Source organism: Heteronotia binoei, chromosome 13, assembly GCF_032191835.1.
Source record: "Heteronotia binoei isolate CCM8104 ecotype False Entrance Well chromosome 13, APGP_CSIRO_Hbin_v1, whole genome shotgun sequence".
Lineage (NCBI taxonomy): Eukaryota > Metazoa > Chordata > Lepidosauria > Squamata > Gekkonidae > Heteronotia > Heteronotia binoei.
Window position 1 is genome coordinate 70235161 of NC_083235.1, and position 17196 is coordinate 70252356.

Here is a 17196-nt window from a genome sequence, read left to right on the forward strand (position 1 = left end):
CATTTAAATATAAATTAAAAAGGAGAGGAGCAAGCAAAGAAACTTGTCTAACCCCCCTATCAAAAATAAAGCTGTCTGAGAGTTGCCCTCATCACCACATTGAAACTGAGCAGTAGTATTAGCACATAATATCTTGATTAACCAGAACAGTATTTTCTCAATTAATAAGCCCTCTAATTGCTCCTTTGGGGTCTAAAAAAGCCACACGCAGCTTTGGTATAGCTGTATATTTTTCTGCTAAGTAGAGAAGAATTAAGTAGTTGTCAATGGTGGAGAATCCTCTCCTGAAACTAATTTGTTCCCAACCCCAAACATCATTGCTCTCAATCCATTCCATTAACCTTTGATACAGGAGGAAAGGATGCAATTTCCCAATAGCCGATAAAAGTCTGATCAGGCAATAATTAGTAAGGTCAGACCCAGGGCTTTTCTTGTAGCAGGAACGCCTTTGCATATTAGAGCACACCCCTCGTATGTGCCGAATCCTCCAAGAGTTTACAGGGCTCTTATTACAGGGCCTATTGTAAGCTCTTGGGGGATTGGCATATTAGGGGGTGTGTGGCCTAATATTCAAAGAAGTTCCTGCTACAAAAAAAGTCCTGGCTCAGACTAGGGATGTGCATTTGGTTCGGCCGAACCGTATATACAGCCAAATCACCACTGATTCGGCTGTATACGGAATCAGCTGTAGCCGATTCCCATTGCCGTCTATTATACGGCAGCCGAATACGGCTCGCCGTATACTGCCGAATAGCTATTCGGAAGTATACGGCTGTCAATGCAAAAAGCGGGAAAGTAGCTTCTGCAGCCTCAGGGGAGCTGCTTGCCTACTTTCCCGCCTTTAGTAGCCTCTTCCCGCCTCTCCCATAGCCTCCCTGGGATCAGGGAGGGGAAAGAGGAGCCCCAGCAGCCAATCCAAAGCATGCATTTGCAAAATGCATTGCAAATGCATGCTTTGCAGGGGTATTGTGTGTAGCTGAAGGCCCAGCCATCAGCTACATTGTTGTTATTTTGATCTTTTGCTTACTTGGGTATCCAAGTAAGCACTGTTGTCTAGCCAATCAGACAGCAGTGCTATTTTTTGAAATTGCTCTCTGTAGGGCCAGAGAACCTTTCTAAGGAGTCTTCCTGGCTGGATTCCTCCATTGCTGCTGTGTTGGTGTGAGAGATTGTGCTGCTGCTGCTGGCTGGCCCTTGGCTTCAGCTGCTGCCTGCTGCTCTCTCACTCAGCCTTACCAGACTTCCCAGGAGTAGAGAAGACAAGGTAAGACAGTTTTGGGGTTGTTCTTGTTTTAGTTTTTGTTGGTAAAAGGACTAGAGTCCCTTTACTTATCCAGATTTGGGTGGGTGAGTACTGGGTGGGTAGCCTATTTGGGGTTGGGGTTAGGTTCTGCTGGGGGTGGGGGCCTGGGGTGGGGGTGGGTTGCTAATTTGCCCATATCTTAATTTACTGAGAGGACTTTTAAAAGTGCAGTGTCCTTTTACTTCTCCTGATTTGGGTGGCTTGGATTTCTCGGGATTAGGGTGAAGGGTTTGGGGTTTTTTTGTTTTTTTTGGGGGGGGGGGGGTTGGCAAAGTTCCTGTATTGTTAAAAATTGAGTTTTTTACTGTTTTAAAAGTATTCAGTGTTTGATTTGTTGCTGCTGTGTTGTGCTGCTGTTACTCTTCTCTTCTGGTTCTTGGGGGGGGGGGTGCTGTTTGGCCTAATTTCCTAAGTTCCTGTATTGTTAAAAGTTAATTTTTTTACTGTTTTAAAAGTACTGTTTGATTTGTTTACTGTTTGATTTGTTTACTTTTGATTTGGTTGGTGTGGGGGTTGGCGAGGGTGTTTGTGGGCTGGGTCACTTTCTTGTTTTTATAGAGTAGATTGTGTGCTCTGTGGCAGGGAAGCTAGCACCTGGATGAGAGACCCAGAACCAGCAGGCTTGTTGTGGTTGGCCAGCTCTCCCCATGTTGTTTGGGGCAGGGCTGGAGACCTGGCATCTGTAGATTGCATGTTCTGTGGCAGGGAAACTGGCACCTGGGTGAGAGACCCAGAACCAGCAGGCTTGTTGTGGTTGGCCAGCTCTCCCCGTGTTGTTTGGGGCAGGGCTGGAGACCTGGCATCTGTAGATTGCATGTTCTGTGGCAGGGAAGCTGGCACCTGGGTGAGAGACCCAGAACCAGCAGGCTTGTTGTGGTTGGCCAGCTCTCCCCGTGTTGTTTGGGGCAGGGCTGGAGACCTGGCATCTGGGTTTGCTGCAGCCAGGTCTGCAGAGCAGACCTTGAGCCGATTGTGTTTTCTGTGGCAGTGATGTTGGCAACTGAGTTTATATTGGTTCCAGGCCTGCAGGGTTCATAGAGTAGATAGAGGGATGTAGTGCATTTGGATCCTATAGAGATTCTCTGGTGTGAAGTTAGGTTTGGCTTTGGGTGCCCCAGAATTGGACCCCCTGGTCCAATTTTTTTTTGGCCTTGTGGGTTTTGTGTGGGACAGTGCCCTGAAGCTGCACAGCAGTTTGGGGGGCTCTCCTCAAAACCCCCTGCTCCCCAGAGCCACTTTTCCCATGACAATTACAGTGAGGAAGTGGCTAATTGGGCTTTCCCTATCATTGTTGGCAATGGGCCTTTTGGGGAGCCCAAAGACAGGGACCCGCTGGCCCAATCTTTTTGGGACTTGGGGGTTTTGTAGGGGAGAGTCCCCTGCGGGTTCCCTGCAGTTTTTGGGGCTCTCCCTCAAACCCCCTGCCCCCCAGTAGCCTCTAATTATGCCCTATGTTGCCATTGATTTCAATGGCCCATAGGGTATAATGATGGAATAGGGGCACCCTCTTTGGGTGCCCCTGCAATGGGATCCCCTGGCCCAATCTTTTGGGGACTTGGGGGGGTTGGAGGGGAGAGTCCCCTGCAGGTCCCCTGCAAATTTGGGGGCTCTCCCTCAAACCCCCTCCCCTCCAGGTGGCTTCAAATATACCCTATTTGCCATTGATTTCAATGGCCCATAGGGTATAATAGGGCCGTATATTCGGAAATAGCCGCGCATCTACCGTATATGCGGCTATTCCGAATGTGGTATTCAGGAGTATACGGGGATTCCGAATTTTTTTCCCCCGTATACTTCCGAATCTGTGTAATACCGATTTTTTTTTTTTTTTTGCACATCCCTAGCTCAGACCTATTACCCTTTTTGAAAATTGGAATGATTATAGAATGCTTCAAACGGTGGGAATTTCACTAGTCAAATGTATGTGAGGAAAAACTGGTGCTAATATAGGAAGGATCTATTTTAAGTCATTTGAGACCCTATCTGAGCCTGGAACCTTGCCAGATCACATATGACAAATCATACTACATACATCCTTCAATACAGGAGCCCAATTACGAAGATCCTCAAATATTGTACCCACTACCACAGTATTACAGGAGGGGCTAGAACAAAACAGCTCCTTAAAATATATCATCCACTGAGAGGCAGGCACGCTTGACAGTAAGTTAGACCTCAGATACATAGCCACAGAAACAATTTTCCAAAAACATGACAGATCACTCAGCAAGCCAATAAGAAGTCGCCATCCTTATATTTTTCTTCCCTCTTTTTAATTTGAATTAGTTTTTTGCGTCTTTTTTTAAAAATTAAGTCATTTTCCTGGAATGGAGAAGGTATTATTTCCTTTAAATTCACAGTGCAATTGTCAAATCCTTCTTTTCATAATTTTGCATTCATTGTCAAACCATTTCTTTCTGTTTGGTGGCTCAGACATATTCCTGTGTTGATGCGAGCATAAGTAAAAAGGCTCACGTAGAATAAAAAGATCGTCTAATAGCTTGATGGAAGACTCAGTCAAGTTAACTCTAGAGAGTTTATCTTGAATAAATCCAATTTCCGTCAAACGCAACGTATACTAATGCTGCTCTTATTTGAGGGGGGTCATTAAAAATGACAAATCCCATTACCCTGCTTTTACAGTTGTCCTTGCTCACTTAAGGAAATTTGTAGCATCAGAGTAAAAGAAACAAGTAGATGATCCCTGCCCATGAAATCTGGAACAGATAACTTCTTTATCACATGTAGAAAATTAGAAGCCACCAGGCTATAGTCAATAACACTAGACATCTCGGGACCAAAAAAAAGTCAAGTCACCGCTTCTCTCAATCTCCATATACCCATTTAATACGGTAAATTCTTTTTATATAGATAATCCAAAGATCCTCATACCTACTCTATTAATACTAGTGTATTTTAAAGCAACTGAACACATTAAAGGGAATAAAGTATCAAAAACCCCAACCAGGTAAATAGTAAAGCTTCATCGTTGCTTCCAATGCTGATATTAAAGTCACCTGTTAAAATAACCATCTATCTAGAAGACTGTCCATCAATTCATCATATAATCCTATTAACATATTCCAGTTTTCATTCATGGATACAACACCAGCATCTTAAGGTAAATAAACTGAAATAAAAACCAAGGGGAAATTATTCAGAGTAACCAAAACAGCCAAAACCAAATCATTCGAAATCAAGACATTAATTGAGGTTATATTTTAATGCCTTGGAGAGGAGACATGCTCAACTGACCTTAGATCTCCCTGTGCTATTCCCTAAAGAAGCCTTCCTGGTGAATGAAATATAACTAGGACGAGCAGCTTCATTGAAAGCCTACATTTCTTGACATAAAACAGCATCATATTGGGTTAGAAATGAAATAACAAGATGTGGCATCTGACTTTTACTATTCCAACCAGCTATGTTCCAACTCAGTATTTCGTATTGATTTGCCTTTAGTGGTCATAAGTTCCAGCGTTGTTCATGCCTGTGACAGCTGTACAGTGCTACCATACTTAGACCATATTTGGATTATTGGTTCAAGGGGAACAGGGGCTGAAGGCTGATCGTCATATGAAGGGGAAATATCTCTTGGTAATTTATTCTCCAAGTAAGAGATAATCCCTCCTCTCATTTTAAGGGAATGTAGACAGTTGTTCTTATTTGAGCCTAATGGAGGCTTCAACATGCTACAGGAACGTGTAGTCGTGGTAGATAACTCACTGAAAATGTCAAGACAGTGTGCGTTTGCAATAAAAAAGGCCAACGCCATGCTGGGAATTATTAGGAAGGGAACTGAAAACAAATCAGCCAGTACCATAATGCCCCTGTATAAATCGATGGTGCGGTCTCATTTGGAGAACTGTGCGCAGTTCTGGTCGCCGCACCTCAAAAAGGATATTATAGCATTGGAGAAAGTCCAGAAAAGGGCAACTAGAATGATTAAAGGGCTGGAGCACTTTCCCTATGAAGAAAGGTTGAAACGCTTGGGGCTCTTTAGCTTGGAGAAACGTCGACTGCGGGGTGACATGATAGAGGTTTACAAGATAATGCATGGGATGGAGAAAGTAGAGAAAGAAGTACTTTTCTCCCTTTCTCACAATACAAGAACTCGTGGGCATTCGATGAAATTGCTGAGCAGACAGGTTAAAACGGATAAAAGGAAGTACTTCTTCACCCAAAGGGTGATTAACATGTGGAATTCACTGCCACAAGAGGTGGTGGCGGCCACAAGTATAGCCACCTTCAAGAGAGGTTTAGATAAAAATATGGAGCACAGGTCCATCAGTGGCTATTAGCCACAGTGTGTGTGTATATATAAAATTTTTTGCCACTGTGTGACACAGAGTGTTGGACTGGATGGGCTGTTGGCCTGATCCAACATGGCTTCTCTTATGTTCTTATGAACCAAAGTAATATTTTTGGAACTCAACTTCAAATGTCCTGCCTTGCAAGGCTGACTTCTTGATTAACACCCAGTAGGGCAGGGGTCCTTGTTCCACAGTCTCTAAGCTGTGGGTTAGAGGGCCTGATGGTGGCTAGTTATCCTGCGCAGTGAGGACTAACTCCCCAGTATTGTGAGTTTTGTTTTTTGACCTGCCGCAACCCTTTGACAAATGCAACCATTTACACCATGTACAGGGCGGACGCTGGCATTGTACATTTCCCATGAAGAGAAGACAATTGACAGGATTGCAGTACTGGTCACATGGTTGGCATTGCCAGCTTTACAAGTGAAGATATTGTTAACGTGTTGTACTGTTTTAGTGGATGCCCCCTCCCAAAGTGGCCAAAGAAGTCACTTGGGTCACCTACCTCTACATTTGGTTGCAATCAATGTTATACCTGTTTCAAGATTTCCCTAAAAAATCCTCAGAACTGTAGTTTAACAAGGATACTGAGAATCCAGTTAGCGATCCCTAGACTCCTGCATAGCCCTACAGTCCTCAGGGCTCTCTGAGACATAAAATGTCAGTTAAACCAGTGGATTTGTTCAATACCAAAAACTATTATAGTTCTGTTTTAAAAGTGGTTTAAGCTATTTTCAGCACCTCCAGTTAGACCCAACAGCTCTCAACAGATCGTGCTGCCTGCTTGCCTGTCCGTCTGACTTGTTTCTTGCTCTTCTTCCAAGGAGGTCAGGGTTCTGAGCTACAGGTACACTCCCCTGTTTTATTCTAACAACAACCCTAAGGTAGGCAAGTCTGAGAGAGAAAGACTTGCTCTCTGAAGCCTGCAGGAAACTAATCTAGAGACCACGTAACCATTTGCTGGGATGAAGTTATCTGGCCAACTAGTGACATCTACACAAGACCATCCGGGAAGAGAACAGTGTCCAGAATGGTCTTCCTTTCATTCTTAATACACTCACAATTAACACTGTAATCTCAGTCATCATGACATTGTTCCATATGGGGCTGCCTGGTGCCAAGTTTATGCCTTGCTTTTTCCATGCTGGATTATTGAAGAAGAGAACCAAGGACACATCTGCCTGAAAATATCACCCTCAGTCTATGCCCTGATATATAGGAACATTCTGTGGTTTCTCAGGGGTGAGAGAAACATGCTCTGAACCTGCTCAGGAAGACTTTCAGCTGTCCTTACTTCCTATGATCTACGTTGGAACCCTGACATTCAAATCAGATTAAGCCCTGTGTGTCTTAGTTAACCAGGTAGCAATATGGTAATCAGACTTGCAGTAGAGTTAACCATGTAAAGGTCTACAGGGGTCCCCAACCTTTGTGGCACCTTTGGAATTCTGACCCAACATGGTGGGTGCTGCCACAAAATGGCTTGCCACGAGCGATACAGCCAGCCACAAAATGGCTGCCATGGGAGATACAGCCAGCCACAAAATGGCTGCCATGGGAGATACAGCCAGCCACAAAATGGCTGCCATGGGAGATACAGCCAGCCACAAAATGGCTGCCATGGGAGATACAGCCAGACACAAAATGGCTGCCATGGGAGATACAGCCGGCCACAAAATGGCTGCCAAGGGAGATACAGCCAGCCACAAAATGGCTGCCATGGGAGATACAGCCGGCCACAAAATGGCTGCCATGGGAGATACAGCCAGCCACAAAATGGCTGCCATGGGAGATACAGCCAGCCACAAAATGGCTGCTGCGCCATATCTTTAGTTCTACAGTGAAGTTCTGGAGGCAGCTTCTGCCAAAGGAACTTTTTTTAAAAATCTGCAGAACCATTCAGAAGCCTTACTGGAGAAAAGCCACATCTAGCCCTGCTCATTTTCTAAAAACGCTTGGAAAGGTGTAAGTAGGTCCCATGGTCAACATGTTGGGGACTCCTGGTCTAGAGCAATCTACATGACCCATTCACTTTCTGATTTTCACTTTTCCTGCATGAGTAAGTAGATAACCAAGGCACAAAATACAACACAGTGAAATCCAGCCCTGGCTTTTTACCTGATACCAGGAAACCTCCCCCCTAAGATCACTACCACTCCTGCCCACTAAATACTGGCCCCAAAGTGGTGAAGGAATGTGGCACAAAATGTATGAAGTGCTATTTGTAAATAATAATATGTGAAGTCAGAGTGAAGGGCATAACCATGAATAAGATTTATAATATACTGGGGGGAGGTGTACATTGTCTTGGGGTCTACCATCAAGAACACATGAAAAACTATTCTCTCCCAACCCACTTTTGGTTTGAGACATCATACTCACAGGACTCGGGCTCCTCTTGCCTTTCAAAAGGACATCCTCCAGAACTTCCCAGCGTACCATATTGTTCATTTCCTCTGGGGAAGGAAATCTGCTCAGCCTTTTCTCTAAATCTTTCTAAAGAGAAACAAAACATTAAAATGTTACTATCCCACCGCCATACTAGACTCCTTCTCTATTAAGGGACCCCTGTTGCGGAGGGATATCAGGTAGCCTGGTAACCTCCCAGCCCGTCATTGAAAAGTCCATTTAACTATGAGTTAACCATGTTATTTTAGGGCAACTGTGCAACAAGTCCGCATGTGTGTTTTATTTTTTTTATTTTATTTACCTTCAATTTCTATCCCGCCTTCTCCGCAAGCGGACTCAGGGCGGCTAACAATCAATTTAAATATTTACATTTATAATTTAAAAACCAATAAAATACAATTACAATTAAAATTAAAATATTCTATGATGCTGTCTTTAATATAGGTGGATTCTTTTCCTGATGGTGATCAGATAGTAATCATAGCTCTTTAGAGATGTGGGATGGCAGTTTTCTCCCGGGTCAGATGTTAAATGCCTGTCGGAACAGTTCTGTCTTGCAGGCCCTGTGGAAGGTAGAAAGATCCTGCAGGGCCCTTATAGCCTCAGGGAGGGCATTCCACATTCCTGGTGCTGCCACCGAGAAGGCCCCAGCCCTTGTGGAGCATAACCTGGCCTCCTTTGGTCCAGGGACAGACAGTAGATTTTGTGTCCCTGAACGCAGTGCTCGCTGGCAAACATGCGGAGAAAGGCGGTCCTGTAGATAGGCAGGCCCCCGACCATAAAGGCCTGTGCGATGGGGGCTGAATTTATTAATTTTATGCAGTCTATCTTGTAAGCCACCAATATGCTAAGCTCAAAAGGTAAAGTTGTTGGCATTGGTTGCACAACCCATTGAAGGTGTATTTGCGCAGCAGCTTCTAGTTCTATGAGTTAGGAGCACTTGTACAAAATTGGGAATGCAAATGCTGAACAAAACAGGCACCAGTGAACTGCATTTCACTCACTATGGAAAAATCCATCTCCCTGTGCAGATTGCATAGACTTTGCTGGTCCAGCGCCACAAGTACGGGCTGAAGCTGCTAATACAGGTTGGCTAGGATGTTTGGATGGGTGACTAGATGCGCTTTTGATCCTCTTCAAAACCACTCCAGAAATGCACTCTAAGGAGTGTTACTGGGGAGTGGTTGTTTGTGGTTTGCAAACAAATCATTATTTTATGTACTAAGGCAACATACCACATCATGGTCCAAACTCATCTGATCACTTAAGCAAGTCCGTAGCCGATCATCAAATGCCTGGGGGTCTATCTGCAACGTTAGGAAAGAGATTACAATCAGGTTATCAACCAGAATTATCTCTGGCTGCTCAGAGGTAAATTGTATGAACATTTTTAAAAATGGAAAACAAGGCTGCTCTCAAGAGGAGTCTTTCCTCACACGTTTGAGAAGAGAGCACTTTTAAAACACCTTGCCAAAAATCTTATTCATAAGTCTCCAGTTTTCCATAAATGTATTGATTTGGGGGCCATTTCTCACCCCATAAGAAAGGAGTAAACATCTTGTTTCTTAGGAAACAAAAGGAGGCCTCAGAGAGCTGAGTGGCTCTCAGGGACTAGTCTCTCTGTACTCAGAGCTGTTCAAAAGAGACAGCATTCAGCATGGAACTCCAGTACCTAGTAGGAATATGCCAGTTCGCAGCTTGGGTTACTAAAGCCCAGAGCAATTTCTGTCCATGTTGCCAAACCTATACTGAGGCCTGGGAGCATTTGCACTTTGACAAAAAAAAATCCAAAATGGACTGTGATAAAAATTCAAATCCAAAGGCCGAAGTAGATTTAATCATGGGAAACCCATCTCTGTCCCAAGCACAGGGCTTTTTTGGAGCAGGAATGCAGAGGAAGGAAGTTCTGGCTGGCTTGGCATCAGGGGGTGTGGCCTAATATGCAGAGCTCCTGCTGGGCTTTAAAAAAAAAAAAAGCCCTGCCCAAGCACATAAAAATCAGGAGACGGGGTGCAATTTAAAAAACAAATGAGATGTGTGGGTAAGGAATGCTAATCCTCTTCCCACCTGGGGCTAGTCTCACTGCAGTTTTCACCCAGAGGTGATGTTCCCCACTCCCTGTTACTGAGCTCCATTCCTGGAAGTGAGCCAGGCTGGAAGATCACTTCAAAGGACAAGACTGCAAAGAGACCAATGCACTTCTAGAAGGGGAGTAAGCTGTGGAACATTTTGCTAGTAGCTGCTGAATAAGAGTGTGATTCTCCTCTGAATCTGAGTGTGATTCTCCTCTGAATCTGAGTGTGATTCTCCTCTGTTCTGGCATGGCCAGAGGGATCAGCCTTTGGCTACAGCCGAAGGGTTCCTGGCTGACAACTTGTGGCCTTGCATAAAAAGCCTAGTGAATCAGGACCTGTCTAGAATGTGGTCTAGTGTATTCTTCCTTTGTTTTTATTCACATTGGCCGATTCTGCATTGATGTTTAAGCCAGCTTTTCTGTGGACTGAAGCTGGCTTATATAAATCCGGAGTATCCTCGAACAATCCACACTGTCTGGGTGTGATGATCCTGAGGGCTGTATTGATTCACTTATCCACAAGGTGGCGGCATTGCTCTCATTGCTTTTGGACCACAGATCCTTATGGATCCACGTGATTTCTGCTTTATTGGTTGCAGCCACCATGCTGTGTCATGATTCCAAAGATGCAGAAAGGCTTAGGGAAGTCATACACCCTTGTTCTACATGCTGTACTCTTGGCTCACCAGGTCATGCTAAGCCAGTATGTTGTAGTGGTTGGAATATTACATTAGGATCTAGTAAACCTAGGTTCAAATCCTGACTGCCATGGAAGCTTGCTGTGTGACCTCAGGACAGTCATGCACTCTCTGCCTAACCCACCTTGCAGGGTTTTTGTGAGCATAAAAGTGGAGGACAGGAGAATGATGTCAGCCCCTTTGCTTTCATTGGGGAGAAAAGTGATACATGCACGAAGCCAGCAAACAAAGGTAGTTTTGGAGACTAATGGAATGAGATGCAAAAGGAGAACCCATCCTCGAGTCCTCCCATATACATGTGGAATGTGGGGTGTGGCTGGGCCTTTTCCCTCATCAAATATGACTGAGGACAGAAGTGTTGCCATACATATGTGATATGTGTCTTGATGGGACACCTTGAGAATGAAACAGGGTCAGTGGCAAAGGGTTGACTTTTTTCCATACATCACTTATCTGCTTAGAATTAAAACTTATTGAGTCTTCTTTTAATTACAATAAAAACATAGTGATTTTGCATAATCTGTGGTTTTCCCATGAGAGAGCAAGCTGTGCACTCCGCCTTCTATGCTTGAGGGCAAAAGAGCTTCATAGGTCGGTTTCTGAAATGAGACTAGGAATTTCAAGGCCTGCTCTGTTGTGTGATATTCTGATGAATCCATCTCTCTCCCATTAGCTGAACCAGGATTGGATGATGTTACCGAATGACCATACTTTTCCTTACAGATATTCAGACTGGAGTACAGCTACCTATTCTTTGATTTGGTGCTTTTAGTGTACAGAAATGACAGCTGCTCTTGCGTGAGCTCTCTGGATGTAAGTGGGGGCAGAATATAAGGATCATGCTACAGTTTTACATAAAAGCAGTTTTGTGGACTGCTGGCCTATTTATAGTTCCGGGTTTTATTTTCGAAGTCTCAAACAACTGCAGGATTTTTTTTCTGAACCTAGTTGCATATTCATTATAGCATGGGGGAGACTTATCTTTGCAGCACTATGTATGAAACTAATCTAGGGGGCTTCGTGGACCACACGCTGAACATGAGTCAGCTGTGTGATGTGGCGGCCCAAAAGGCAAACACAATTTTGGGCTGTATCACCAAAAACCAAGTGTCCACATCATGTTCAGTGATTGTGTCATTTTACTCTGCTGTGGTTAGGACCCTCCTAGACTGCTGCGTTTAGTTTGGGGCACCACAGGTTAATAAGGAAACATGCCCAGAGGATATGCCCAGAGGGATATGGAGACGAAGTCCTATGAGGAAAGGTTGAAGGAGCTGGGGATGTTTAGCCTGGAGAGGAGGCGGCTGAGAGGTGATATGATCACCATCCTCAATACTAGAAGGGCTGTCATATAGCGGATGGTGTGGAATTGTTTTTTGTGGCCCCAGAAGGTGGGATCAGAACCAATGGGTTGATATTAAATGAAAAGAGTTTCCGGCTCAACATTAGGAAGAACTTCCTGACCGTTAGAGCGGTTCCTCAGTGGAACAGGCTTCCTCGGGAGGTGGTGGGATCTCCTTCCTTGGAGGTTTTTAAACAGAGGCTAAATGGGCATCTGACAGCAATGAAGATCCTGTGAATTTTGGGGGAGGTGTTTGTGAGTTTCCTGCATTGTGCAGGGAGTTGGACTAGATGACCCTGGAGGTCCCTTCCAACTCTATGATTCTATACAATTTTATGATTTTAGTGTAGAACAGGGGTGGCCGACGGTAGCTCTCCAGAAGTTTTTTGCTTACAACTCCCATCAGCCCCAGCCATCAGCCATGCTGGCTGGGGCTGAAGGGAGTTGTAGACAAAAAACATCTGGAGAGCTACCGTTGGCCACCCCTGGTGTAGAATGTCAGTTTGGGGACACCGCTAAACCAGGAATAAAGGTCTACTGTGAAATTATTTTCCAAGACTCCTATCTTCTCATAAGAGGAACCATGAGGATCCGTGCCTCAAAAACATGTTTTGGATCCATGGTGCTGCCACGAAGCCATGGATCCGTTATATCTGTGGGGAAAGCTCTTTCCATGGTCGCAACATGAGATTGGATGGTGAGCTTGGGATGATCCAATGCAGATATCATGAGGATCCATGAGGATATGTGCTTCAAAGCCATGTTTTCGCTCCATGATGTTGCCACGATGCCCAGGATCCATGATTTCTGTGGTGCAAATTCTGCCCATGGACGTAATAAGAGACTGGATGGAGGGCTTGGGGGGATCCGAAGCAGAAATCATGAGGATCCATGGTCCAAAATCAAGTTTTTGGTCCTCGGCACTGCCATGAAGCCGTGGATCCATGATTTCTGTGGTGCAAACTCTTCCCATGGACAGGATATGTGATTGGCTGGTAATCTTGGAGTGGCCCAAAGCAAAAAACATGAGGATCCATGAGGATCCGTGGTTTGGAAACATGTTTTTTCAGTGCTGTGGTGCCACAAATTCGTGGAGGCATGATTTTTCTGGTGCTGCCTATAGTCTAAGAGAGGATCTACAACATGATGGTGGTTTGATTTCATTTCACCATAAAAATCATATGAATTCATGAGGATTCCTGCTTTGCAACTCAGTTTTTGCACTGCTGAGGCGCCACAAATTCGTGGAGGCATGATTTCTGTGGTCCTGCCTATAGTCTAAGACAGGATGTATAGAATTAAAGTGGTTTGATTTCATTTCAATGTAGAAATCATATGAATTCATGAAGATCCATGTAGATCCGACTTTTACCCAGACCCTTCAGGGACACTGCATGATGAACAAATATGTCAGTCACCTTCACATCGGTCGTGCTGAAGAAAGTAGCCTTTGGCCCAGTACTATTAGCTTAGCTGTTCAAACCTTAAATTAGGAGGTGCACCCAGGTTAATACTTGGCCCTTAAATAAAACATATATCTAGCCTACTGAGATCGACTGTGGGCTTTTGTGAGCAAGAGGGGGGATGATTAGCATTTCTTCCTGATGGAGGAGGAGCACGAGTGCTGAGCATTTGCAATACTTTAGCCAGCTCTATTTGGGCTAGTCTTTAGGCACTCTGTACAAGCTCAGAGGCTATACCACTGTAAAATTCATAGAGCTGAGGCAATGAATATTTTCTGATTTTATAAGTGGCAGAGAAAGATGAGCTTGGGAGTTTCAAAGATTTACATTCAGCCAATTTGAAAGTTGAAATGGTCATTTCCTAACCGTTTGCCCTGAATGTTTTGAATTAACAAAACCTTTTTCAACCTCTTTTTCTCAGGTTCTTGATTCTGCCATTTTAAAGGGTTAAAATAAAGATATTACATCAAACTCCCTTCACCCTGCAGAAAAAACTGAAGGCTGGAAACCTTGCTGGGATTCCAGGGGATCTCCAGCTCTTGGCTGGAGAACTGCCCTTGTCTAATGTTATTTCTCTTTTTTTGTATTTACTTGAGGGAAAAGATGCCTCTGTTACCTGTTAACCTTACAAAACAATGTTTCTGTATTCAGGTTTTAAAGTTAGATTTCCCTTGGGGGGAGGGGAGGCTCACAGACAAAGCCTGCTCATGTGGGAATGCCATTCTCTGAAGTTCCCCAGAATTATGGCTTTCAAGTTCCCCAAATGGGATGAGCTAAGGACAGAACATTTCTGGGGGAAAGGACTGGGGCTTCCTCATGTGGGAGTGCTTGAGCTAGTACTTGCTAAAAGGAATGCCTTATGCCATGAGTGTGGAACTCTGCATAGGCTCAGAGACTATTCTTCCTTCATGATTCTTGGGTAGCAGAACTGAGAAACCGATTGCCTTCTCAATTTCATTTCAAGCGCACAGACTGCCTAAACCTTTGTCCCTCGGATGGTGCCAGAAGAAAAAAATGCATCTTCACATGAAAGCCAAGTAGCTTTTTTGTGTAGACCTGTCGCCTAGGTGTCAATTTGGCCATCCATTGATATGTTTAACAGCTCTCACAGCAGGAGTTTTCCTCTCCTTTTGTTACCTGGTAATCCGATCAGATAACATAGGACGTCACATAGGACCGACCAATGAGGATTGCTGCAGGAAGCGCCACCTGCTGGTGGTAATGAAGAAAAGCTACAGAAAGAAGAAAACCCACTAAAAGTCCGCTGGAAAACAGCTCTTGGAAAGTAAGCAGAAACACCGAGGCTAATGCAGCTTCACTCCTGTTCCAGGATTTCAAGTGTAGATCGTACCGAAAAAGCAGGAGCTAGACAGGAGTGAGGCCAGTTTTCAGTGTGGATTGAACCATCTGAGAGGGTAGTATTACTGGCTCTTTTGCCCAGTGCAGAATCGGCCATTGTTTACTGAACTCCCTTCCTGCCTCTTTCATCAACTTCAATGGAATTTCTTTCTTTGCTGGTTCAACATCTCCTACAAATAGAGCTGCCAACCTTCAGGTGGATACAAATAAAAAATACACCGCACAAGAAACAATTTACTACTAATTGCCAGTCATTTGTGTACACATACTGTATATATGCACAACACACAAATCCCAAATATAAAATATGGGCTACGGTAGGTGATACAATTCTCCATTTCAAATCTTCCTCAGGTCCATGGATGAATAGATTGAATCCAAAAAAGTTAGTTTGCTATCACTTTGAAGTGGGACCAAACCAGACTCCAAAGAGCCTACAATCTTAATAACTGTTATCACTTTTGGAAGGGGGCCAAACCAGACTCCAAGGAACTTACAGTCTTATTTGTGAGAACTTCCGTTTATATGGAAATCACCACATACATTCTCCAGTAGCTGAGGCTGAATCTTTCCCTGTATAATCATTGTAGGCTTTGGCTACTGGTAAACGTTTGCAGTGATTCCCATATAAACACAAGACTGTAAGTTCCTTGGAGTCTCGTTGGCCTCATTCCAAAAGTGATGATTATTAAGATTTTAAGCTCTTTGGAGTCCGGTTTGGTCCCACTTCGAAGTGATAGCAATAAGCAAGACTATAAGTTTTTGGATTCAATTTATTCATCCTTGGACCTGAGGAAGATTTGAAATGGTGTATTGGGTCAATCTACGATAGTCCATACTTCATATTTGGGATTTGTATGTTGTATATATATTTGTACACAAATGACTGGCAATTAGTAAATTGTTCCTTCTTGTGCCCAGAGCAGTGCGTTTTTGATTTGTATTTTTCACGCTGCGGTCCTTTGTTTTGACTACTTAACCTTCAGGTGAATGCTGTAGTTCTCCCAGAAGCAGAACTGAAAGTTCTGCTGGAAATAGAATTGATCTCCAGATTATGGAGATCAGTTTCCCTGGAGGAAATGGCTGCTCTTTAGGGGGGGCGGATTCTATGTGTTTACAACCCCACTGAGCTCCCTTCCCAAACTCTGCCCTCCCCAGTGTCATGGGCCAGCCAGGATTCAGCAACAGCAAGGACTCCTCAGGAGAAAAAGAGCCTTAGGAAATCAGTTCTGAACCAGCAGAAACCAGCAAGCAAGAAGACCTGCAGGCTTGTCAGAGTTCACAACTGACAGCTGATGAAGAGCTACCAGCATCTTCCAGCCCTTTTCCAGCAGAGGAAACCTGGTCGTCATTACCAGCCCTCCACTTTCACCCACCCCCTTTGAGCACTGGAGGTGAAGGCTTAGAGTGGAGCTTCAGGAAAGAAGACAAAGTGCACATCTTCTGGCCCAATGCCCACTGCTTGCTAATGATGAGTAGCTGCAGGGTTACTTCCAAGCAGCTGACTGTAAGTAAGGCCCTTCCAGCAGAGACCTATAAAAGCCAGTCAAGGGAGACTGCTTGATGTGGAAGCAACAAGTTGCCAACCTCTTGACTCAGTGACCACAGCTCTGAACTCTGCTTTGTTCCTGCGACCCTTGGACCAGCTCTTAACTCTGACTCTGGATTCTTCCTCCCTGCACTCGTGAATGACCTTGGACTGTTGGGCCTAGCTTCCTGCATAATGCTTTGAACTGGACTCTGCTCTCTCAACAACTGACCTGTGGACTGAACTCTGACTTTGACTCTGGAATTCAGCTGGGACTGACCATAGATTCTTTCACCCAGGCACCCCAAAGCTCTAGGAATTTCCCAAACCAGAGTTGGCAACCCTCCCAACAAATCATGCCTACTTTGGACAGCTTTTTCCTATAAGTACTCCAACTCTTCCTCAGGACACGATTTGACAAAGTCAGATTGTCAGCTAAGCAGCATTTGACCTATCAGGATTTGTCACGTCCTTTCTTTTGCTCGATTCATGAACGATATTACTTTTGAAAGAGGAATTAAGTGGCAGGGGACACCAGGCACTGCAACCCTTTTCATGACATGCCTGCTCTGTGTTTTAAGTCTGTGTTTTGTAAAAAGGTAGTGCTCAGGTTCTTCTGACTATATAAAGCTGTTCCTTGGGTGCAATCACGCGTCACATTAAAAGCGAACGTGTAGCGCTCAAATATGAACCGCTGAATATTGATT

General features: G+C 44.4%; 1 protein-coding gene across 1 annotated transcript in view; it reads right to left on the minus strand.

The window, feature by feature from the left end:
- QRICH2 (glutamine rich 2) overlaps positions 1-17196 on the minus strand; it is a 72484-nt gene that overhangs the window by 43246 nt on the left and 12042 nt on the right. Inside the window, exons 3-4 of the mRNA XM_060253548.1 lie at positions 9261-9332; positions 7999-8112 (exon numbers count right to left, since the gene is read on the minus strand). Coding sequence (XP_060109531.1) covers positions 7999-8112; positions 9261-9332 — 186 coding nt within the window. The remainder of the gene's footprint in view (positions 1-7998; positions 8113-9260; positions 9333-17196) is intronic.